We start from the raw sequence: 24,586 nt of genomic DNA, 5'->3' as shown, positions 1-24,586 counted from the left end.
CCAGGCTCTGAGCTGTTGTCACAGAGCCCGGTGCAGGGCTTGAACCCACGAACCCCACGAACTGTGAGATCATAACCAGAGTAAAGTCGGATGCTTAACCAAGTGAGCCACCCAGGTGCCCCAAGAATAGGATACCTTTAAAGAGACAATCAGAGTACAAAAACTGAACTCTTGTTATTAAACAACAGACCGAATATTTAAAATTAAGTAAGTTTCCAGAAATGGACAAAGAGACAAAAATAAAGAAGAACAGAAAGAAAACAGATGAGAAAATATGAGAAAATTAGAGGACCAAGCTAAGAGTTCCAATGTCTGAAAAATACCAGCAAGCGAGAAGAGAGAAAACAGACAGGGGAGTGGGATGAAAACACATGGAGGAAATGTGCAACAATAACAAGAACCAAGAAAACTCCAGAACTGAAGAATATGGGTTTCCAAATCAAAAGGGCTTACCAAATACAGAGAACAAGTAGACAAAAACAAGGTCACATACAAAGATTCATAAAACAGAGTGAAGTCTGACATTTTAAAAAATTATTTTTTATTACATGGTAAAAGTGACTTTTTTAGTGTACAGTTCTATAAATTTCAACACATGTATGTGTTAGTGTAACTACCACCACAAACAGGGTACGTTACAGTTCCAACCAGAAAGCTCCCTGGTACTACTCCCTTATCTATAAACCCTCACCTTCATGCACAACCCCTGGCAACTACCAGTCTGTTTCCCAGCACCTATGGTTTTGTCTTTTCAAGAATGTCAAATACAAGGGAACAAGCAGTGTATAACCTTGACACTGGCTTGTCTCACTCAGCATAATGTCTGAGCTTCACCCAACTTGTGGTGTGTGTCACTACTTTTTAATGCTGAGTACTACTTCGTTGTATGAATGTACCACACTTGATGCATTCATCCTTTGAAGTACATCTGGGCTGTTTCCAGGTTTGGGCCATCACATAAAACTGTTACGAACATTCGTGTACATATTTTTGAGTGAACACAAGTTTTCAGTTCATTAAGGTGGATACCCAAGAGTGGAACTGTTGGGTCACATGGTCGGTGTATATATAACTTCATAAGAAACCTCCAAGGGTGCCTGGGTGGCTCAGTCGGTTAAGCATCTAACTTGGCTTGGGTCATGATCTCGCGGTTCGTGGTTCGTGAGCTCGAGCCCTATATCAGGCTCTGCACTGACAGCTCAGAGTCTGGAGCTTGCTTTGAATTCTGTGTCTCCCTCTCTCTCTGCCCCTCCCCCACTTGTTCGCTCACTCTCTCTCAAAAATAAAAAAACATAAAAAAAAAGAAAAAGAAACTGCCAAATGATTTTTCAGAGTAGGGTACCATTTTGCATTCCCACCAGTGCATGAGAGTCCCAGTTGCCAGCACTTGGTATTGTCATGATTTTCTGTTTTAGCAATTCTAATATGTGTGTAGTGGTATGTGATCATGGTTTCAATTAGCGTTTCCCTACAGCTAATGACACTGAGTATCTTCTCATATGTTTATCTGCTATCCTTATATCCTCTTTGGTGAAGTGTCTGTTCAAGTCCTTTGCCCACTTTCAAGTTGAGTTTTTGTAGTTTTGAGAGCTGTTATTGAGTTTGGAGTTCTTTAGATAATCTGGATACTATCAACTCCTTTGTCAAGCATGTGGGTTGCAAATATTTTATCCCAGTCTGTAGCTTGTCTCTTAACTCTCCTGACAGTCTTTAAGGCAGAGCACAAGTTTTTAATTTTGATGAAGTACAATTTATTAATATTTTTCTGTTCTAGATTATGTTTTTGGCATCATTTCTAATACCAGGTCATGAAGATTTTTCTCTATGTTTTCTTCCAAAAAATTTTATGTCTTTATGTTTTATGTTTCCATCCATAACCCACTTCATGTTCATCTTTGTAGAAGAACTGAAGTTTCGATCAAGGTTCGTTTTTTTCCCCAAAGGGAAAGGACCCATTGTTAGAAGACAATTGTTGAAAAGACTATCCCCTTTCTTAATGAATTGATTTTGCACCTTTGTCAAAGATTGAATGGCTATATTCATGTAGTCTACTTTATGACCCTCTAACCTGCTCCACTGATCTATGCATCAATCCCTCCACCAAGGCCATACTGTCTTGATTACCAAAGCCTGATACTAAAGTGATTCCTGGGGCATATGTGTGGCTCAGTCAGTTAAACACCCAACTTCAGCTCAGGTCATGATCTCATGGTTTGTGGGATCGAGCTCTATGTTGGGCTCTGCATTGACAGCAGAGAGCCCGCTTCAGATCCTCTGTCTCCCTCTCTCTCTCTCTCCCAAAAATACAAAAACATTAACAACAAGTGATTCGTCCAACTTTGCTCTTCTTTTCCAAATTTGTTTCAGCTATTCCAGTTTCTTGCTCCTTACATACAAAGTATAGGATTAGCTGATCTACACCTACAAAAAGTCCTGCTGACATTTTGATTGGCATTGTAGTGAATCTATAGATCACTTTGGAGAAAAATGACAGCACTACTCTGTTAAGTCTTCCAATCCACAAAAAGCAAATGTGTCTCTCCATTTATTTAGGTCTTGGCACTTTATAGTTTTCAGTATTCAGATCCTATGTGTTTTTGATGAATTTGTACCTAAGTATTTCCTTTAGAGGGGGGGGGGGCAAGATATTGTGAATGGTAGGGTTTTTCACATTTCTGTTGCCAATTATTTATTGCTTATGTATAAGAATATGATTGGGGCGCCTGGGTGGCTCGGTCGGTTAAGCGTCCGACTTCGGCTCAGGTCATGATCTCACGGTCCGTGAGTTCGAGCCCCGCGTCGGGCTCTGTGCTGACTGCTCAGAGCCTGGAGCCTGTTTCAGATTCTGTGTCTCCCTCTCTCTCTGCCCCTCCCCTGTTCATGCTCTGTCTCTCTCTGTCTCAAAAATAAATAAACGTTAAAAAAAAATTTTTTTTAATAAAAAAAAAAAAGATTATGATTGGTTTGTGTATGCTGACCTCGCATTCTGTAACCTTAAGAAACTCAATGAGACAATGAAAATTTAAAAACCAATTCAGTTTGCAATAGTGTCACAAAATATTGGGAATAAATTTCACAAAACACATGTAATACCTGTACACTCAGAATTGCTAAGAAAAGTTTACAAGATGTAAATAATTAGAAAGATGTACTCTACCAGCAGATTGGCAGACTCAACACTGGATTTTGATTCTCCTTAAACTGATCTATATAGTCAAACAAGTCTAATCATAATCCTAGCAGGCTATTTTGTAGCAAATGACACGCTGATTCTAAAACTTATATGAAACAAAGGGTCCAGAATATCCACAGGAATCTTGAAAAAGAAGAACAGGCTAAAAAAATACATGCTACCTGATTTTCTTACTCTAAAGCAACAGTGATCAAGATTGTGTGGTACTAGTATAAGAATCAACAAATAGATTAATGCAACAGAATAAGAACCTAGAAATAAATCTATATTTATATGGTCATTAGACTTTTAACAAGGGAACCAAAGTAATCCACGGAGGAAAAGAAATGCTTTTCAACAAATGGTGCTAGATTAGATACTGACATGGGGAAAAATAAGCCTTGACCCTAATCTCAAACTATACACAAAACGTAATTCAAGGTATATAATAGACATTGGTGCAACCGCTAGGGAAAACACTATGAAAGTTTATCAAAAAATGCCAAAACTACCAGGAGTGACATCAGCATCATGGCTGTAAAAGACATGTCCCCCTTGCAACAACAATTTGGCACTCATTCATGGCAAAGTGTCTTTGTGGGAACTGTGGGACCCAGCACCGTACACTAAGAGATCCAGGAGGAGTCTCACCCAGCCATGCATTGGGTAATAGGCACACATGTTTGTCTGCTTGGTCCCAGCTCTGGACCCTGAGCTGGCCCATGAGCCAGCTCTAACCCCTCTTAGCCACAGTCTGGGAGTCTCTGGAAAACTGTTTTAGACAATCACCCACAGATGACAGAGCCTCTGTAGAAGTTTAATTTTCCAGCAGGTAAGTTCTAGAACAATGCTAGAGGAAAAAAAGAGTTTGGATGCACTGGAGAGAAGGAACTGTTAGACTTTACTCACATCACCCTCCTCCATAAGGCAGCACAGTTTGGGGCCAAGAGAGATCTTCTCAGCCCATGATTTCTCCCTTGGGGGAAATAGGTGTGTGAGTACACACCCAGTTTCCCCAGCTATGTGGAACACTGCCAAAGAGGCTCAATTCTCTCTTGCCCCATTCAGAGTACTGAATTGTGAACCACATGACTGGGAGATGGAAAGTAGCTGGGAGAATGGCAGATAGGACCCTCAAAAGGCACTAAAGGAAACACGGATCCTACAAAATGTGTTGTGGGCCTCCATCAAGAAGCCCACCCATGAGTCTCTGGGGATCCTCCAACTGCCCCTATGGTACTTCCCAGCACACCTCTAGCGTTACTGACACACATACCCCTATCCTATAGCCAGACCCCTATTCACACTCCCTAGGCAGCAAACTCTGGCAGGTGGCTAGCGAGCACATACAGAAAGGCTGTGCTGGCCCAAATCTGTGGGTCAGGGAGAGACCACAAAATTGAGCTTTAGCGCCACCTTTGAGAAAACAAAAGAGAGGCTGCTAGCACTTGATCTGGTGTTTTGTAGGATCGGGAGGAGACGGCATACAAGCTTAATAATTCTGCCACAAGAGGGAGCAAGAAATGTCAGGCAGATACATCCATAAAGGTCTAAGAAAGCCTCAGAATCCCTAGCAGGACTGATGAAACATATTTCTTTCCTGAAGGCAGTTTATAAAGACTGGAAGAAGGGACTGCTACTTCAAATATGAATACAGCAATGCAAAATTTCAAGGAACATGAAAAATCGAGGAAACCTGACACCACCAAAATATTGCAGCAATTTCCAGTAACCAATCCCAAAGACATGGAGATGTGTGGTTTACCTGATAAAGAATTTAAAATAGCTCTTTTAAGAAAACCCAGTGAGCTACAAGGAAACACAAAAAGACAAAATCAGGAAAACTACATTATACAAACAAAAGGAGAAGTTTAACAAAGAGAAATCATAAAAAAAGAACCAAACAGGAATTCTGGAGCTGAAGAATGAATGAAATGAAAATTGCAATAGAGAGTAAAAACGTCAGAATGGATCAAACAGAAAAAAGAATCTATGAGACTGAAGACAGAAACTTTAAAATTGTACAGTCAGAAGAGGAAAAAAAAAAAAGAATCAACAAGAGTGAAGACAGCAAACATTATAGGGTACCATCAAAAGAAATAACTTATGATTTGCTAGACTTCCAGAAGTTGAAAAGAGATGGGGACAGAAAGCTTACTTAAATAAATAAAGGCTGAGAACTTCCCCAAACTGGGGAGAGATATGGATCCAAGTTCACAAAGCTCATAGATCACCAGACTCAAAGAGATCCTCTTCAAGACTCATTATGATAAAACTATCAATTATCAAAGAAAGACCATCTTAAAAGCAGCAAAAAATAAGAAGTCTGTAACTTACAAGTGAACCCACAAAAGGCTATCTCAGCAAGCACCTTACAGACAGGCCAGGCCAGAGTGGGATGAAAAGGTGCTGAAAGGAAAAAAAACTGCCAACCAAGAATACTCTATTTGGCAAAGTAATCCTTCAGAAATGAAGAAGAATTCAACATTTTCCCAGAAAAACAAAAGCTGAATGTGTTCATCAACACTAGACCAGTGTTGCCAAGAAAGGTAGAAAGGAGTCCTTCAAGCTGAAACGAAAGAATGCTAATCAGCAACATGAAAACATAAAAAAATTAAACATACTGGTAAAGATAAGAATAAAACTGGTAAGATTCAGAATATTCTAATGCTGTAATATGAAGGGGTTAACCACTTAACTCTATTACAAGGTAAAAGGACAAAAGAATTAAAAATATCTGTAGCTACTTACAAATCAATGTGATACATCATACATTAACAAGAGGAAGGATAAAAACCATATGATTTTCTCAATAGATGCAAAAAACAGATTTGACAAAGGACAACATCCATTCATGAAAAAAACTCCCAACAAAGTGGGTTTAGAGGGAACATACCTCAAAATAATAAAGGCGATATATGAAAAACCCACAGCTAACATCATACACAATGGTGACAAACTGAAAGCATTACCTCTAAGATCAGGAACAAGACAAGGATGTCTACTCTAGCCACTTTTATTCAACATAGTACTGGAAGTCTTAGCTGCATCACTCAGACAAAAAGAAATAAAAGGCATCCAAAGTGGTAAAAATGAAGCAAAACCGCCACTATTTGCAGATAAGTATACTATACGTAGAAGACCCTAAAGACAACACCCAAAAAAAAGTTAGAATAAATGAATTCAGCAAAGTTTCAGAATACAAAATTGATATACAGAAATCTCTTGCATTTCTAAATATTAACAATGAGGTAGCAGAAAGAAAAATTAAGAAAACAACCCCACTGACATTTGCATAAGAATAAAATACCTAGGAATGAAATTAGCCAAAGAGGTGAAAAACCTATACTCTGAAAACTATAAGACACTGATGAAAGAAATTGAAGATGACAAAAATAAATGGAGGGATATTCCATGCTCATGGATTGGGTGAACAAATATTGCTAAAATGTCCAAACTACCCAAAGCAATCTACAGATTCAATGCAATCTCTATCAAAATACCAACAGCATTAAAAAAATTTTTTTTAACGTTTATATATTTTTGAGAGAGAGAGCGTGAGCAGGGGAGGGGCAAAGAAAGAGGAAGACATAGAATTTGAAGCAGGTTCCAGGCTTTGAGCTGTCAGTACACAGCCTGATGCGGGGTTCAAATTCACAAACCGCGAGATTATGACCTGAGCTGAAGCTGGACGCTTAACTAAGCCACCCAGGCGCCCCCCAACAGCATTTTTCAAAGAACTAGAACAAATAATCCAAAATTCATATGGAATCACAGAAGATCTTGAATAACAAAAGCAAACTTGAGAAAGAAGAACAAAGCCGGGGGTATCACAATCCCAGATTTCAAGATACACTACAAAACTGTAGTAATCAAAACAGTATGGTATAGGCACAAAAGCAGACACATAGATCAATGACTAGAATAGAGAGCCCCGAAATAAACGCATGCTTATACAGTCAATTAATTTATGACAAAGGAGGCAAGAATATCCAATGGGAAAACGTCTCTTCAATAAATGGTGTTGGGAAAACAGGACAGCTACATGCCAAAGAATGAAACTGGACCACTTTCTTACACTATACACAAAAATAAATAAAAAATGTATTAAGACCTCAATGTGGGACCTGAAACCATAAAATTCCTCAAAGAAAACATAGGCAGTAATCTCTTGGATATTAGCCTTAGCAACATTTATGGATATATCTCTGCAGACAAGGGAAACAAAAGCAAAAATAAACTATTAGGACTATATCAAAATAAAAAGCTTTTGCACAGCAAAGAAAACCATCAACAAGACAAAAAGGCAACCTACTGAGTAAGATAGGATATTTGCAAATGATTTATCTGATGAGGGGTTAATATTCAAAATATATAAAGAACTTATACAACTCAATGCCAAACAAAACAAAATCCAATCCAATTAAAAAAATGGACAGAGGACCTAAATAGACATTTTTTTAAAAAAGACATACAAATGACCATCAGACACATTAAAAGATGTTCAACACCACTAATCATCTGAGAAAGGCAAATCAAAAGTACAATGAGATATCACCTTATACCTGTCAGAATGGCTACAATCAAAAAGAAAAAACAAGTGTTGCCGAAGACGTGAAGAAAAAGGAACGCTCACGCACTGTTAGTGAGAATGTAAACTGGTGCAGCCACTATGCAAAACAATATGAAGGTTCCTCAAAAAATGTAAAATTGTAAGTCAGAGAGAGACAAATACAGTTATGATTTTACTCTTATGTGGAATTTAAGAAATAAAATAGATGAATATAGGGGAAGGGAAGAAAAATAAAGTAAGACAAAAACAGAAAGGCAAACCATAAGAGACTCTTAAATATAGAGAACTGAGGGTTGCTAGAGGGGAAATGGGTGGAGGGATGGGCTAAATGGGTGATGGGCCTTAAGGAGGGCACTTGTTGGGATGAGCACTGGGGGCTGTATGTAAGTGATGAAGCACTGGGTTCTACTCCTGAAACCAATATGACACTGTATGTTAACTAACTTGAATTTAAAATGAATGAATTAGGGGTGCCTGGGTGGCTCAGTCGGTTGAGCAACCAACTTCAGCTCAGGTCATGACCTCATGGTTTTTGAGTTCGAGCCCCACGTCAGGTTCTGTGCTGACAGCTCGGAGCCTGGAGCCTGCTTCGGATTCTGTGTCTCCTCCTCTCTCTGCCCCTCCCCCACTTGTGCTCTATCTCAGAAACAAATAAACATTAATTAATTAATTAATTAAAATGAATGAATAAGAAATAGAACTACCATACAATCCAGTAATTCCAATATTCAATATTTACCCAAAGTAAATAAAAAACACTAATTTTAAAAGTTATATATGCACCCGTAAGTTTACTGCAGCATTATTTACAATAGCCAAGATATAGAAGCAACTCAAGTGTCCATTGACAGATGAATGGATAAAGATGTAAGATACACACACACACACACACACACACACACACACACACACACACACACAGGAATATTACACAGTCATAAAAAATGAATGAAATCCAGCCATTTGCAACATGGATGGACCTAGAGGGTATAATGCTAAGTGAAATAAGTCAGATAGAGAATGACAAATACCATATGATACTACTTATATGTGAAATCTAAAAAATAAAACAAATGAACAAACGAAAAAACAGATCCTTAAATACACAGAATAAACTGGTGGTTGCCAGAGAGGAGGTGAGTAGAAGGATGGGCAAAATAGGTGAAATGGGTTAAGAGGTACAAAATTCCAGTTATAAAATAAATAAGTCATGGAGATAAAAAGTACAGCATAGGCAATACAGTCAATAATACTACAATAGCACTGTATGGGGCCAGATGGTGACTACACTTGTGGTGGTGAGTGCTGAGTAATATATAGAATTGTAAAATCACTATGCTATACACCTGAAACGAATATAACATTGTATGTCAGTTATACTTCAACAATAAAAAAATAAAAAGCAAATCAGTATCTTATGGGGAAGCAGAGTGCCAAAGGTGCTGGAGACTTGGTGTTACTCCTCCTCTGCTCTGTCCTGTGGTAACTAAGTGACCGGGGGCCAGTCACACAGATTTCAAGGGCCTTTCTATGCCCATCTGTCAAAGGAGGGTGTCCAGGCTCCCTTAAAGCTCTGAAATTCTCATTTAGAATGCTAAAAATCAGGACCTAAGACATTAATAGCCACAACTTTAGAGAGACTAGCATCCAGTTAATACTTTAAGAAAATAAAGTGAGATAGTAACTTTTAACAGGAACCACAGGAAGAGTATCTCTATAATTAAGGCAATAAAAAAACTTTTTTTACAAAAATGCTACAGCTACAATAATTTGCTAATGGATACACAATATAAAAAGAAGTTGTGACATCAAAAATGCAAATGGGGAGAGTAAAAGGGTGGAGTCTTTATATGCAAAGTTAAGTTGTTATCAGCATAAAACAGACTGTTATAGCTGTGAGACGTTTTATATAAGCCTCACAGTCATTGCAAAGCGAAAACTTATAGTAAGTTCACAAAGATAAATAGAAGACAATCCAAGCATACCAATGGAGAAAAATCATCAATTCACAAAAGAAGGCAGTAAGTGAGGAAAAAGGAACTAGGAAACAGCCAGAAAAAAATAAGATGGCATTAGTAAGTCCTTAACTATCAATAATTACTTTTAATGTAAATGAATTAAATCCTCCAATCAAAAGGTATCAAGTGGCTAAAAAACAAACCCAACTATATGTTATCTACAAGAGACTCACTTCAGCTTTATGGTCACACACAAGGCTCAAAGTGAAGGGATGAGAAAGGGTAATTCATGCAAATGGAAAACCCAGAGAGGAGGGTGGCTATACTTAAATCAGACAAAACAGACTTTAAGCCAAAAACCATAACAAGAGGCAAAGAAGGTCATTATTTAATGTTTAGGGGTTAATTCATCAAGAAAATATAACAATCGTAAATACATATGTACCCAACATCAGAGCACCTAAATATATTAAGCAAGTAACAGATCTGAAGGGAGAAATCGATGCATATATCATCCAGACAGAAAATCAGCAAGGAAATGTTGAACTTGAGCTATACTTTAGACCAAATGGACCTAACAGACATATAAAGAACATTCTATCCAGCAGCAGCAGCAGCAGCAGAATACATATTCTTTTCAAGTGCCACTCTCCAGGATAGATCATGATAGGTCACAAAACAAGTCCTAGAAAACTTAAAAAGATTGAAATCATACCAAGTATTGTTTCTGATCACAATGTTATGAAACTAGAAATCAATTAACAGGAAGAAAGCTGGAAAATTCATAAATATGTGGAAATTAACACTCCTGAATAACCAATAGGTCAAAGAAGAAATCAAAAGTTATCTTGAAACAAATGAAAATGGAAATACAACATACCAAAAGAAATGACCAACAGATACATAAAAAGATGCCCAACATCAGCAATCACCAAGGAAATGTAAATCAAAACCACAATAGGAGATCCCCTCACACCTGTCAAAATGACTATTATCAAAAAGGTAAGAGAGAAGCGTTGGCAAAAATGTGGAGAAAAGGGAATCCTTGTGCACTGTTGGTAGGACTGTAAATTGGCCACCATGGAAAAAACAGTATGGAGGCTCCTCAATATTAAAAGAACCATCATCTGATCCAGCAATCCCACTTCTGGGTAACCAAATGAAAAAAAAAAATCAGGATTTCTAAGGGGTATCTGCATGTTCACCACAGCGTTATTTACAATAGGCAAGATATGGGAACATTAGGGTCTGTCTACAAATGAATGGATAAAGATGCAGTACATACATACAGTGGAGTCTTACTCAGCCATAAGAAAGAAGGAAACCCTACCCTTTGTGACAGAGATGGACCCTGTGGGCACTACACCAGGGGAAATAAGTCAGACAGAGAAAGGTAAATATTGTATGATATCACCTGTGTGTGGAATGTAAAAGCCAAATTCATAGAAACAGAAAATAGAATGGCAGTTGCCAGGGACTTGGGGGAAATGGAGAGATGTTGATCAAGGGTGCAAACTTCCAATTGTAAGATGAGTAAGTTCTAGGGATCTAATGTACACACGATGACTACAATTAACACTACTGTATTACATACCTGAAAGTTGCCAAGAGAGTAAATCTTAAATGTTCTCACCACAGAAAAGAACTAATAATTATGTGAGGTGATAAAGGCATTAATTAACGATACCATGATAATCATATTTCAATATGTCAATGTATCAAATCAACACGTTGTATACCTTAAAACTACACAGTGGTATATGTCAATTATATCTCAATAAAGCTGAAAAAAAACAGAACTACCATATGGTCCAGCTTCTGGGTATATATCCAAAGGAGTTAAAATCAGTACCTTGAAGACACATCTGTACTCTCATGCTCACGGTAGCATTATTCACAGTAGCCAAGACATGGAAGGAACCTAAATGTCTACCAATGGACAAATGGATAAAGAAAATGTATATATGTACAATTGAATATTACTGAGCCTTAAAAAAGAAAGAAATTCAGCCGTTTGCAACAACATAGATAAACCCGCAGGACATTATGGTAAGGGAAATAAGCCAGACACAGAAGGGCAAATGCTAACTGACACCATTCATATGAGCAATCTATAATAGTCAGACTCCGAAAAGGAGAGTGCAGGACGGTGGTGGTCAGGGACTGGGGGAAATGCAGAGACACTATTCAAAGGGTACAAAGTTTCAGTCATACAGGATGAGTAAAGCCTAGAGATCTATACAGCATAGTGCCTACAATTAATTATACTGTAGTGTATAATTAAAAATCTGCTAAGAGGGTAGATCTTACGTTAAACATTCTTATCACATACACAAAATAAAAAGAGAGAAAGAGAGAGAGAGGAGGGAACTTGTAGAGGTGATGGATAGTTTTATGGCATAAATTGTAGTGATGGGTCCATGGATATATAATTATCTACAAACTGTATGTATCATGTTGCATACATTAAATATTCACAGCTTTTGGTGTGTCAATCATACCTCAGTAGTTTAAATAATTATCTTAAGACCTAAAAGTAAAAACTAAAACAATAAAGCCTTTAAGAGAAAACGTAAGAGACTAGATTCATTATTTAGATGTAGGCAGTTTCCTTATACAGGAAAAAAATAACCAAAAAAATGATAAATTAGACTTTATGGAAATTAAAAACTTCTGTTCATGAAAAGATACAGTTAAGAAAATGAATAAGCATGGGGCGCCTGGGTGGCGCAGTCGGTTAAGCGTCCGACTTCAGCCAGGTCACGATCTCGCGGTCCGTGAGTTCGAGCCCCGCGTTGGGCTCTGGGCTGACGGCTCAGAGCCTGGAGCCTGTTTCCGATTCTGTGTCTCCCTCTCTCTCTGCCCCTCCCCCGTTCATGCTCTGTCTCTCTCTGTCCCAAAAATAAATAAACGTTGAAAAAAAAAAATTAAAAAAAATAAAAAATAAAAAATAAATAAAAAAAGAAAATGAATAAGCAAAACAAAGACTGCAAGACAACATTTATAAAAACAGATATCTGACAAAGGACTAGTAGTAACCAAGATAATATAAAAAGCATCTGCCTAGGGGCGCCTGGGTGGCTAAGTCGGTTGAGTGCCCAACTTTGGCTCAGGTCATAATCTCGCAGTTTGTGAGTTCGAGGCCTGCAGTGGGCTCTGCGCTGATGGCGCAGAGCCTGCTTCGGATCATCTGTCTCCCTCTCTCTCTGCCCCTCCCCCACTTCTTCTCTCCCTCTCTCTCTCTCAAAAATAAACGTTAAAAAAATCTACCTACAACTCCACAAAAACAGTTTTTAAAATGGGCAAATATAGTACAACCTTGGGTTGCAAGTAACTTGTTCTGCGAGTGTTCCTCAAAACGAGCAAACATTTCTAATAAATTTTAACTTGATAAATGAGCGATGTCTTGCAATACAACTAGTATGTGACGCCCAATGTCACATGACGAGAACTGAGCCAATGGTTCTTCTCTCTCTCTCTGGCTAGCTTGGTGTGGATTGTGGATGATCACCTCCCATGCTTGGATGCTCAGATGTTCTGTCTTAGGCCACACTGTTTGGCAGAAATCAGTGATTTTTCAGAACGCTGGAAGGAGCCCACAACTGGCACTAGTGTATTTTTTGTCGCTTCAAAGCACCCATGGCCAGTTCTTTGCTTTTCCAGACAAGAGTAAGCTTAGGAATGCTCTGTTTCATTGTAGGTCAGGCTGCCTGCAGATACAGACCCTTTCCTCTGCTGCCTTCCTGTCAATTACAATAACTACAGTCTATGACAAGAGTTTATTAATACTGTACTGTAGTCAACATCTGTTAGTAATAGTAAAAGTTGTCCTACTCAATAACCCTCCTCTCTCTGGTCTCCCTCACACCAGCCATGAAGGTTTTCAAAGGTAAGTGAAGGTTAACTTCTTTATTTTTCTTTATATTTTGTATTTTATTTATTATTTTGTATTATATTACAGTATTGCAATAATTTTTATATGAATATTTTTGTGTTGTGGAATAAATCATCTGAGTTTTCATTATTTCTTATGGGGAAATGTGCTCTGATATATAAGTGCTTTGGATCACAAGCATATTTCCAGAACGAATTATGCTCACAAACCAAGGTTTTACTGTATTTTGAAAAGACACTTTATAAAATAAAATACATGAAAGGTAAATAATTGCAATAAAAAAGTGCTCGGCAAAATTATGCATCAAGGAGACACAAAATAAAAACTACATAACCATAGGATCAACTAAAATTAAAAGAACAACACTGGGGCACCTGGGTGGCTCAGTTTGTTGAGAGTCCAACTCTGGATTTGAGCTCAGGTCATGATCCCAGGGTTGTGGGATCAAGCCCCTCATTGGGCTGAGCACTGAGTATTGAGCCTACTTAAGATTCTCTCCCTCTCTCCCTCTGCCCCCTCCCCCACTCGTGCTCGCTCGCTCTCTAAAAAGAAAAAGACCGCCACCAAATGTCAGCAAGGATGTGGAACAACGGGAACTCTCATGCTCTACATGGGACGAGTACAAAATGCTTCAACCACTTTGGGAAAAGCTCTATTAGTTTCTAATAAAACTAATCACATACACGTACCACATTACCTACTAATCCAAATCTTGGGGATTTCCTCGAGAGAAATGAGAATATATTTCCACACAAAGACTCACTCCAGAGTGTCATTTTCTTCAAAATAGCCAAAAACTGGAAACAGCTCAGGTGTCCATTAATAGGATAACTCATTAATAACTGATAACCAAATTGTGACACCATCACTGAATGGAATACTATCCATCAGTAAAAAGGAACGGACAAGCAATATAAATCAATCTCAAAAATGTAATACTAAGTGAAATAAGCTTTACACAAAAGTACACATTGGAGGACACCATTTATATAAAGTTACAGAATAAGCAACACTATGGCATCACAAAGTAAGAACTGTGTGAGTGGCAGGAATTGACTGGGAAGGAGCATGAGGCAGCCCCCTGGGGTAATGATAATGTTCTAAATCTCGATAGGGGTTTGGGTTCCGTAAGTATATGCATTTGTAAAAAACTGAGCAAATACACATTTAAGATTCCTGCATTAATTTCATGGAAAACTTACATCATCAGAAAAACCTGTAAAAATACTGAATTCTAGTTAATGATATGCATGTTGCAAGCTAGGGGATGCAAACAGATGTCTGCAATGTACTTAGAAATACGTTAAAAACAGGGGCATCTGCGTGGCTCAGTCAGTTAGGTGTCCGGCTCTTGATCGGCTCAGGTCATGATCTCATGGTTTGTGAGATTGAGCCCCACGTGGGGCTATGCAGAACCTCTCTCTCTCTCCCTCCTTCTCTGCCCCTCCCCTGCTCGTGCTCGCTCTCTCTCAAAATAAATAAACATTTAAAAAATGTTAGACATAAGATAGACTGAGGGACAGAGGCATAGATACATGATAAAACAAGTATACTAAAATGTTAAAAAGAGGTGGCTATGAAAGTATTTACCATAGGATTCTTCCAACTTTCCTGTAAGCTTGAAAATGTTCATAATAAAATACTGGGGCAAAGGGAAGAATAATACAACAGAAATCAAAGAAGGAAGAAATAGCAGAGAATGCTAAGGAAGAAACACCAGGAAGGGAAGGAATAGAAAGAACATGAGAAAAGTATTAAACCCCAAAACCAGTGAGAAAAGCAATGCCAGAGAAGGCAATAGTCCATTGTGTAGAATTCTTCTGAAAATTCAAGTAGTACTGAAACAGCCCATTGGATTTGGTCATAGGAGGGGTGTGAATGGAGGAGAGTGAAGCCACACTGAAGCGGAGAGAGAGAAAGCTGTTGGTGAGGAAGTAGAGTAAGAAGAAACCTAGCTGGGAAGGAGACCAGGGAGCTGGGGCTGCAGCTGGAGAAGGATGTGAGAAGACCAAGGACAATACTGGTGCGTGTGGATGTGGATGGCAACGACGCAGTAGAGAATCAGGGCACGTAGGAGGTAGAACCGTGTCCCCCAAAACGATATGCTTCAGTCCTAACCCCCAGCACCTGTAAATGTGACCTTATAGGACCTTTGTGGATGTGATTTAATTAAAATGAGGTTATGCTAAATTAGAGAAGGCCCTAATTCAAGGACTGGTGTCCCTATAAGAAAAGGACACAGTAAGAGGAGGAATTTGGACACAGATCCAGAGACAACGCCATGTGGCAGTGGAAACAGATATTGGAGTGATACATCTAGAAGCCAAGGAATGCCCAGGATTGCCAGCAACTACCAGAAGCTGGGAAGCAAGAAGGATTCTCCCCTAGAGCCTGCTGATAGAGCACGGCCCTGCTGACACGTGGACTTCAGACTTCGAGCCTCCAGAGTTGTGAGAAGTGATTTCTGTGACTTTAAGCCACCGAGTTTGTAGTACTTCGTTACGATGGTGATGGGAAACTAACACAGGAGAGATGAAGGGAAAAGAGCAAGCGGTAATAAGGACAGGGATCATGTCCTTGAGAAGGTGCCATGGAACCACTTCCAAAGTGCTCAGGGGAGGGGTTGGGCCTTTGATAGTTATCAGGGCCACCCTCTTCGGCCTAAAGAAGTATAGAATCATTCAGGGAGGATCTAAACGATCAAGGGTTTATCCAGAAGCTTTGGACAAAGAAGAATGCTTCAGACAGCCTTTGTAATAGATTTTCTGTCCGTTTAACGAACACACGATATGCAGCCTGCAACATTCAAGTGACTAGTCTTCCTCTAAACATACAAGAATCAACCCACGAAACTTAAGTGCAGCGATTCTCTGCCTTCCAAAAGAAGTTTGAGAACAAAGATGAAAGTCTTACCAACAGGAACAGAAGCCAGTGCGCGGCCAAGGGGCAAAACAAAACCACCACACAGAAAGCTTGGTGATCCACATTCGGGAAGCCCCTTACCTTGAGCTGCTGCTGGAGTTCACTGTTCAACCGGGCCAGCACCGCGTTTGCCTCTTTATTTTTGCGGATAGCAGTTTGAATAGCCTTCTTCTGTTTGGAAGACTGTCTATAAAAAAGCACAAACAGTTCAGTGAGCTAGAACCCAGAGGTCCAGACCCTTGTGGGTCCAAACACTCGGATTCATGGGAAGTGCTAAACGAACAAGGGACCAACGTCACAGGGCTCCAAAAATAAAATCATACATTCACAGACAGGCAGCAGGCAGGTGCACACCAAATGAAACAAATTTGTCGGGATCAATTATTTACACCTGAAGTAATTCCCATTTTATAACTTGAAGAAAAGCTGTGAATTGGACCTTTTCAAACCTCGCATTCCATTTATTCCCAGACAATTTAATAAGTATTTCTTCCTGACAAACCACATTAACTAGAATGCCCTTTTTGTGTGAGCATTAATGGCATTTAAAAGACCCGCAGGTGGCCCCTGTGGACAAGTCTGAAGGAAATGAATAGAAGAACATTCTCTTTAGCAAAAATCCTACATTAACTTAGCCAGCCTGTATAACTCTCCTTCATTTCTTCATTGTTAGGCATAAACGCTTGAGTGTATGTGAGTATGCTCACATGTGTGCGTTCACCAGCACACATCTGTGGCACTGAGGAAAACAGAAATGTTTTAATACCAGTATCCCCACATTAAGTCGATAGTAAATTCACAGAGCAGGTATAACTAGGGTGACCACATGTTCCACTTTGCCCATTACAGTCTCTGCTTACACTGCTTGTCTGGCCCTAATTATTCTCAGAACCCTCTTTCTCTTTCAAAGCTGTCTACAGTTGGGATGATAAATCAACGTGACTGCATAACCTATAGCCCTATATCCCACCGCAAAAAATACTGAATTCTCAGAGGAAAAACAAAAACCCAGACATATTTGTAATCAGTGAGAGGTGGGTTCTAGGTGAGAGCAACTCAGCCAGAGCTGCTGGCTGTGGAGACAGCGACCACTGTGGAGATCTGATTAATATTCGCTGAGAATGTACACTCTGGTACCCACTCTGCTACCATCTGCAGAAGGCATACTCCCTTCCCCAACAAGTTTCAAGATGAATTTTTTTCCATCCATAAATAGGCATGGAAGAGGCTTTAAAATCTACGTTTAGAAAGATAAGGATTGACCTTCCGGTTTCAGGACAACATAGAGTAGACACACTTCTCTCTACCCACCAAGTACAGTTAAAATCCTGGACATGATGTATAAAACAAACATAAGATTACTTGAAAAAGGGGCACTTGGGTGGCTCAGTCAGTTAAGCGTCTGACTCTTGATTTGGGCTCAGGTCATGATCTCACAGTTGTGAGATTGAACCCCACGTTGGGCTCTGCACTGACCACGCAGAGCCTACTTGGGATTCTCTCTCTCTCCCTCTCCCTCTCCCTCTGCCCCTCCTTCTCTCTCCCTCTCTTTCTACCCCTCCTTCTCCCCTCCCCCTCCCCTCCCCCTCTCCCTCAAAATAAATAAACTTAAAAAAAAAAAAAAAGATTACTCCAAAAAGTGAAGAAGGCAAACCAGCTAGGGAACTTGGTACCCAGGGAAATACATAGCAGTGAATTTCCTGAGTTTTCTTGTTTGCTTCATATATTCCAGACTAGATAGTGGAGAAGTCACAAATCCATAAATGCCAATAAGGGCAGACATAAAAAAGCACCTTCCACCAAGCCCAAATGCTGCTCTCTCTAGTGAAATGACTTGGAAGGGGGCAGCCTAGCAAGACATAAATTAGGCAAAGTATCTCTCCTGGAGACAGATGCAAAATCTTTTAATAAAATATTAACAAATGGAATTTATCAATATATTTAAATACTATACACCATGACCAAGAGAGTTTTATTCCAGAGATGCAAGACTGATTTAATATTCAAAAGTCAATCAGTATAATCCACCATCCTGACAGTTGAAAGAAAAAACTCACATGATTGTATCAACCGATATAGAAAACGCACCGATTAAAACTCAATACCCATTTCATGATAAAAACTCTCAGAAAACTGTGAATAGAGGCCAAACTGCTCAACTTGATGAAGAATTTCTACAAAAAAAGCCACAGCTAACATCATACATAATGAAAAACTGAATGCTTTCCCCCTAAGATGAACAAAGCAAGGATTTTTACTCTCATTATTATTTTCAACACAGTGCTAGAAGTCCTAGCTAGCACAATAATTCAAGAAAAAGAAATAAAAGGCACACATATTGGAAAGAATGAAACTGTCACTATCTGCCGATGACATAATGACCTATATAGAAAATTCCACGGAATCTATAAAGAAAAATTCTCAGAACTATTATTTCAGCAAGAATAGAAGTGAGTTTGGAGGACAGAAGATTAACATACAAAAATCAATAGAGTTTTGATACAGTAACAATGAATACTTGGGGAAAAATACAGTACCACTTACAAAGATTCAAACAGAAATTCTTAGATATATTAAAACAGATACAAGATTTACATACTGACTTTATTCCACTGGATATTCTTTCCTGCTTTGTCAAAGTCTAGTTGGCCATATGTTTGTGGGTCCATCTCTGGGTTCTCTATTCTGTTCCATTGATCCAAGTATCTGTTTTTGTGCCATTACCATACTGTCTTGATGATTACAGCTTTGGAATACAGCTTGAAGTCCGGGATTGTGATGTCTCCTGCTTTGGTTTTCTTTTTCAAGATTGCTGTGGCTATTCTGGGTCTTTTCTGGTTCCATACAGATTATAGGATTGTTTGTTCTAGCTCTGTGAAGAATGCTGGTGTTATTTTGATAAGTATTGCATTGAATATGTAGATTGCTTTGGGTAGTATTAACATTTTAACAATATTTGTTCTTCCTATCCAGGAGCATGGATCTTGCCATTCGCAACTACGTGGATGGAACTAGAGGGTATTATTGCTAAGCAAAATTGGTCAGAGAAAGACAAATATCATAGGACTTCACTCATATGAGGACTTCAAGATACAAAACAGATGAACATAAGGGAAGGGAAGCAAAAATCATATAAAAACAGGGAGGGGGACAAAACCTAAGAGACTCTTATGTCCAACCAAACATGGAGAACAAACAGAGGGTTATTGGAGGGGTTGTGGGAGGGGGGATGGGCTAAAATGGGTAAGGGGCATTAAGAAATATACTCCTGAAATCATTATGGGTCTATTTGCTAACTTGGATGTAAATTAGATAAATAAATAAAATGGTAAAAAAAAAAAAAAAAGATTTACATGCTGAAAACTATGCAACACTAATGAAAAATTAGAATCAAAATAAATAGAGAAATATTTATCATGTTCATGGATTGGATGACTCAACATAGTAAAGATATCAACTCTCCCCAGGTTGATACAAAGGTTAACATAATTCCTACTGAAATTTCAGCAAGATTTTTGTAGATCAATACAAAATTACTCTAAAACTTACATGGAAGGTCAGAGGAATCAGAATAGCTAAAACAATTCTAAAAAATCCTAATAAAGTGGGAGAAATAGACATTTTATTATAGAGCTATAGTAATCAAGTAAATAAGTAATGAAAACAGGAATCAGTACTGTGTGGTATTGGCAAGAGGAAAAGACACATAGATTAGCCAAACAGAACAGAGAACCCAGAAACAGATTCACATTGGTACAACTTAGTTTTGACAGATGTGCAAATGTAAGTCAATGGAGCAAGAATAGTCTTTTCAACCAACAGGGCTGAAGCAGTTCAACATCCACAAGCCAAAAAAAAAAGGAAAAGAACCCTGACCTAATGGATCCAGCAAGTTAAATATAAAGTGTAAAATTACAAAACTTTTAGAAGAAAACAGACGAGAAAATCTTTAGGACCTAGGGCTTGGTGAAGAGTTTTAGATGCGACAAAAAAAGCACGATCCATACAAGAAAAAAAAAAATCAATGAGCTGGACTTCTTCGAAATTTTAAGAGCTTTCACACTACAAAAGACTGTTAAAGAGGATGAAATGACAAGCTACAGACTGAGAGAAAATATATTCAAAACACGTATCTGACCATTTCTATGTATTTAAAACACATAAGGAACTCTCAAATCTCAACAACAAAAAACAATTCAATTAGAAAACGGGCAAAGGACTTCAAGAGACGTTACCAAAGAGGATATATGATGGCAAATACACACATGAAAAGATGCTCGACATCACTAGCCATTAGGGAAATGCAAATTAAGACCACAATAGGATAGAACTACACAACTATTTGAACAGCTAAAGTAAAAAAAAAATAGTGACAATACCAAATGCTGGTGAGGATGTGGACACACTGCACCTGCCATACATTGCCGGTGGAAATGTAAAATGGTAGAGCCATTTTGGAAAACAGCGTGGCAGGTTCTTTAAAAACTAAACATATACTCAACACACAACCCAGCAGTCACATTCTTGGACATTTATACCAGAGAAATCAAAAGTTATGTACACATGAGAACCTGTACACAAGATGCTCATAGTAGCTTTATTTACAATTCTGAACAACTAGACACAACCAAAACGTCTCTCGACAGGCAAATGGCTCAACAGACTGTAGTACATCCATACCACAGAATACAGCTTAGCAGTGTGGACTGAGATACATAACTTGGATGTCAAGGGACTGTGCCAAGTGAAAAAAAGCCAAACTCATAAGGTCACATGCTGTGCGATTCTATTTATATAATATTCTCAAAATGATAAAACTATAGATAGGGGAAACAGATCAATCGTTGCCAGGGGTAAGGAATGGTGAGGAGGACGGGGTAGGTCTGACTTCTGTACCTTGATTACAGTGGTGGTTACAAGACTCTACACATGGGATTAAATGACACAGAACTACACATACACTATCCCAATGCCAGTTTCCTGGTTTTGATATTGTACTACATTTGGGTAAAATGTTATCCATTAGGAGAAACTAGGCGAAAGAACACAGGACTGGGGCACCTGGATGGCTCAGTCGGTTAAGCATCTGAGCTTGGCTCAGGTCATGATCTCGTGGTTTGAGAGTTTGAGCCCCGCATCGGGCTTGCTGCTGTCAGCACAGAGCCTACTTCGGATCCTCTGTCCCCCTCTCTCTGCCCCTCACCTACTTGCATGTGCGTTCGCTCTGTCTCGCTCTCTCAAAAATAAAACATTAAAAAAGAAGAAAATAGATTAAAAAAAAAGATACACAGGACTGCTCTGTACAGTTTTTGTAATTTCTTGTGAATCTGTAATTATTTCAAAATAAAAAGTTTAAAAAAAGATGTTGATCAGAACTTGATGTCCCTCTTTAAACTACCACATTATGTGTGCTCAGTTCCTAACAGTTTCCTCCTTCTTTGGGAACTGTCTCCATCTCCTCCCACCTCCTCCACTGGGATGGGCCCCTGGCAGGCAGTCATATTTGTCTTAAGAAAACCTTCACCTCTATTTTGACCCTTGAGTGGATGCTGGCCCATGCTGAGCTGACCAAATTCTCCCTCCAAAGGATCTGGGTTATGGCTAATAGTTCAGTTCAGCCTGGGCCCAGCACAGAGAGAAAGTAATCTCTGGAGTTGTAGGTGCTTGAGGAGTCTTCACAGATAAAAATGTCAAAAACACCCTAAGAAAATTGAGAGGAATGAGAAGGCACCCCAAAGGGTTTGCAATCTTCTCTTCCAACCCACTCCTAATCCTGCCGCGGATTTCTATGAGTCACCCCTATATTCTTATAATAAAGAGAATGGTTTTGCTACCTCAAGTTGCTTTTTATCATTTGCTACAAAGGAGGCCTAAATAACACCAAGATAGGATCAAGCCCAGAATACCTATGAAGAGGTCAGCGAAGCATTTAACTTGCCCCATCCTCTTAAGAGTTGCTTCTGCAGTTTGTCTCTTCAGGTTCTTGTAATATTTTCACTCACTGTTCCAGGCCAGGCTCTAACTGGCCTGGTTTCCACGGAGGAAAATGAAGAAGTAACAGTTAAGCAGACATTTACTTTGTCTGGTTCTACTGTGTGTCATGCTATCTATCAATTAAGAACTGCAGCATTGTGAGGCACTGTCCACTCAACGTTTTGCGGCCGACTATCCTCCAAAACCTATTCCTGTGCCCTCTTGTTTGCAGTAGCCAGCCTATCATCTGCAGTTGAATGAGGTACACGCCTTCCAACCAAAAAACTCTATTTCCCTGTCTCTACTTCAGGTAGGTAAGGCTATATGTCTAACTCTGGGCCAAAGGGATCAGAGAGAAGTGATGTGTGCCACTTCTGAGTCATGTCCTTAAAAGTAATCTGTTTTCTCTCCATTTTTCCTTTCTCCTCTCTGGGGCCCAGAATATGAACATGCTGGTGAGCCATCTGCAACCACAGGGATAAAGGGAACCCCCATGGGGATCTAGAACAAGAACAGAGGAAGGCATCTGGGTTCCTGGGCAGAGCTACTCTATGCTTCAACTACTCACCATCTCAGATTTTTACACAGGAAAGAAGGCAATTTCTATGTTAGCTGAGTGGCTGTTACCTGGGTTTCAATCAAACAGCTGAATCAATATTTGAAAGAATATAAACTAGGGTCTCTTGATGAGAAAAATCTTCTTAGCCTCCAACCTGAGCCCTGATTTCTCCCAAGGAATTATGAGTACAGCTTCTAAGAAATGAAGTTGTATTGCCTTTTCTCTACTTGGAAATGGTAGATTTCATTAGGGATGCCACTCATCAGCCCCACAGACATTCCAGTGCTGCCAAATATGAAGCAGGAAGAAAAACAGAATCCCAGCCACATTGAGAGCGTCATGCAGGCAAGCAGACACTGCCACACTGGCTGCTGGGTATGCCCTGGGGTGGTCCAGGACGCTGTGGCCGCTGGCACAGTTTCAGTCATAGTACTGTTACACAACATCCTCTCTCTCCAAACTGTTCAAACAATTCTATTTTCCCAAAGTTCATCTTTACTAGATAGGCGAGATGTGAGGCAAAACCAAGTAAACCAAAGTATTTCTTTAAAAAACCCATTTTTGTCCTTAGGAGCAGCTCATTAATGATGACACAATACAAGAGGTGTTTATTAGTTATAACCTGGACTCAGCAGCTTGCGTGGAGACAATATTTTATTTTTCTTTTGCCCTAAATGGAGTAGACGATGATATCTGAAGAAGAATTTGTTTCTTACAATAGGTCAGTGCTGATGTTGATTTCCCAAAGAGCTGATGACCACTTTCCAACTAGTCTTTTTTTTTTTTTTTTAGCCTTTCTTAACCAGGGTTCTGTTAGGTAATTAAGAAAATGATTTGTGACTCTTTTCTCATTTTTCCCCAAACAATACATAGTAAAGACCACTCCAGATGCATGAGAGAGATTAATTTCCTACAGACAAGAGATGTCTAAGTACATGAGAATTTAATTCTTTTCCCAAAAAACCATGGGTGAATAAGAACTATACATCATGTTTCTGGCTGTCTCTCTCTCCAGGGCTTAAAAAATTATGAATGCTGGGGTGCTTGGGTGGCTCAGTCGGTTAAGGGTCAGATTCTTGGTTTCGGCTCAGGTCACGATCTTGTGGTTCATGAGTTCATTGGCTGTGTGCATTGTGAGTGCGTTGGGCTCTGTGTGGACAGTGTGGAACCTGCTTGGGACTCTCTCTGCTCCTCCTCTGCTCGCTCTCTCTCAAAATAAATAAAACAATTTTTTTAATAAAAATAAAATAAATTATGAATGCTAAGTTGCTTCTTATCACTCCAAAATAAACTGGTCTAGGAACTAAAACAAGCTGTAGGAAATTCATCCCTGCCATTTACAGCGCTATTTGTGTTGCTGGTGGCCAGGACACTCTCTCAGCCTGACACCACATGGTCATCTAACTAGTGAGAGAGTATCACAACGAGGGACAGTCACTAAACAGGTAGATAAAAGAAAAAAGGATCTCCTTTCAACAAATGGTACGGGAACAACAGGATATCCACATGCAAAAGAGTGAAGCTGGGGCCCTTC

The 24,586-nt window shown here is 39.2% G+C and overlaps 1 protein-coding gene across 7 annotated transcripts in view; it reads right to left on the bottom strand.

Moving 5' to 3' along the window:
- Positions 1-24,586, bottom strand: part of REPS2 (RALBP1 associated Eps domain containing 2) — a 219,378-nt gene that overhangs the window by 8,521 nt on the left and 186,271 nt on the right. For all 7 annotated transcript variants that reach the window (XM_045470672.1, XM_045470677.1, XM_045470674.1 and 4 more), the window contains one exon: positions 16,602-16,707. In XM_045470672.1, coding sequence (XP_045326628.1) covers positions 16,602-16,707 — 106 coding nt within the window. The remainder of the gene's footprint in view (positions 1-16,601; positions 16,708-24,586) is intronic.

This window comes from Leopardus geoffroyi, chromosome X (assembly GCF_018350155.1).
Source record: "Leopardus geoffroyi isolate Oge1 chromosome X, O.geoffroyi_Oge1_pat1.0, whole genome shotgun sequence".
In the NCBI taxonomy this organism is placed as follows: domain Eukaryota; kingdom Metazoa; phylum Chordata; class Mammalia; order Carnivora; family Felidae; genus Leopardus; species Leopardus geoffroyi.
The sequence above is the reverse complement of the archived record's forward strand: the minus strand, read 5'-3'. Positions and strand labels throughout refer to the sequence as shown.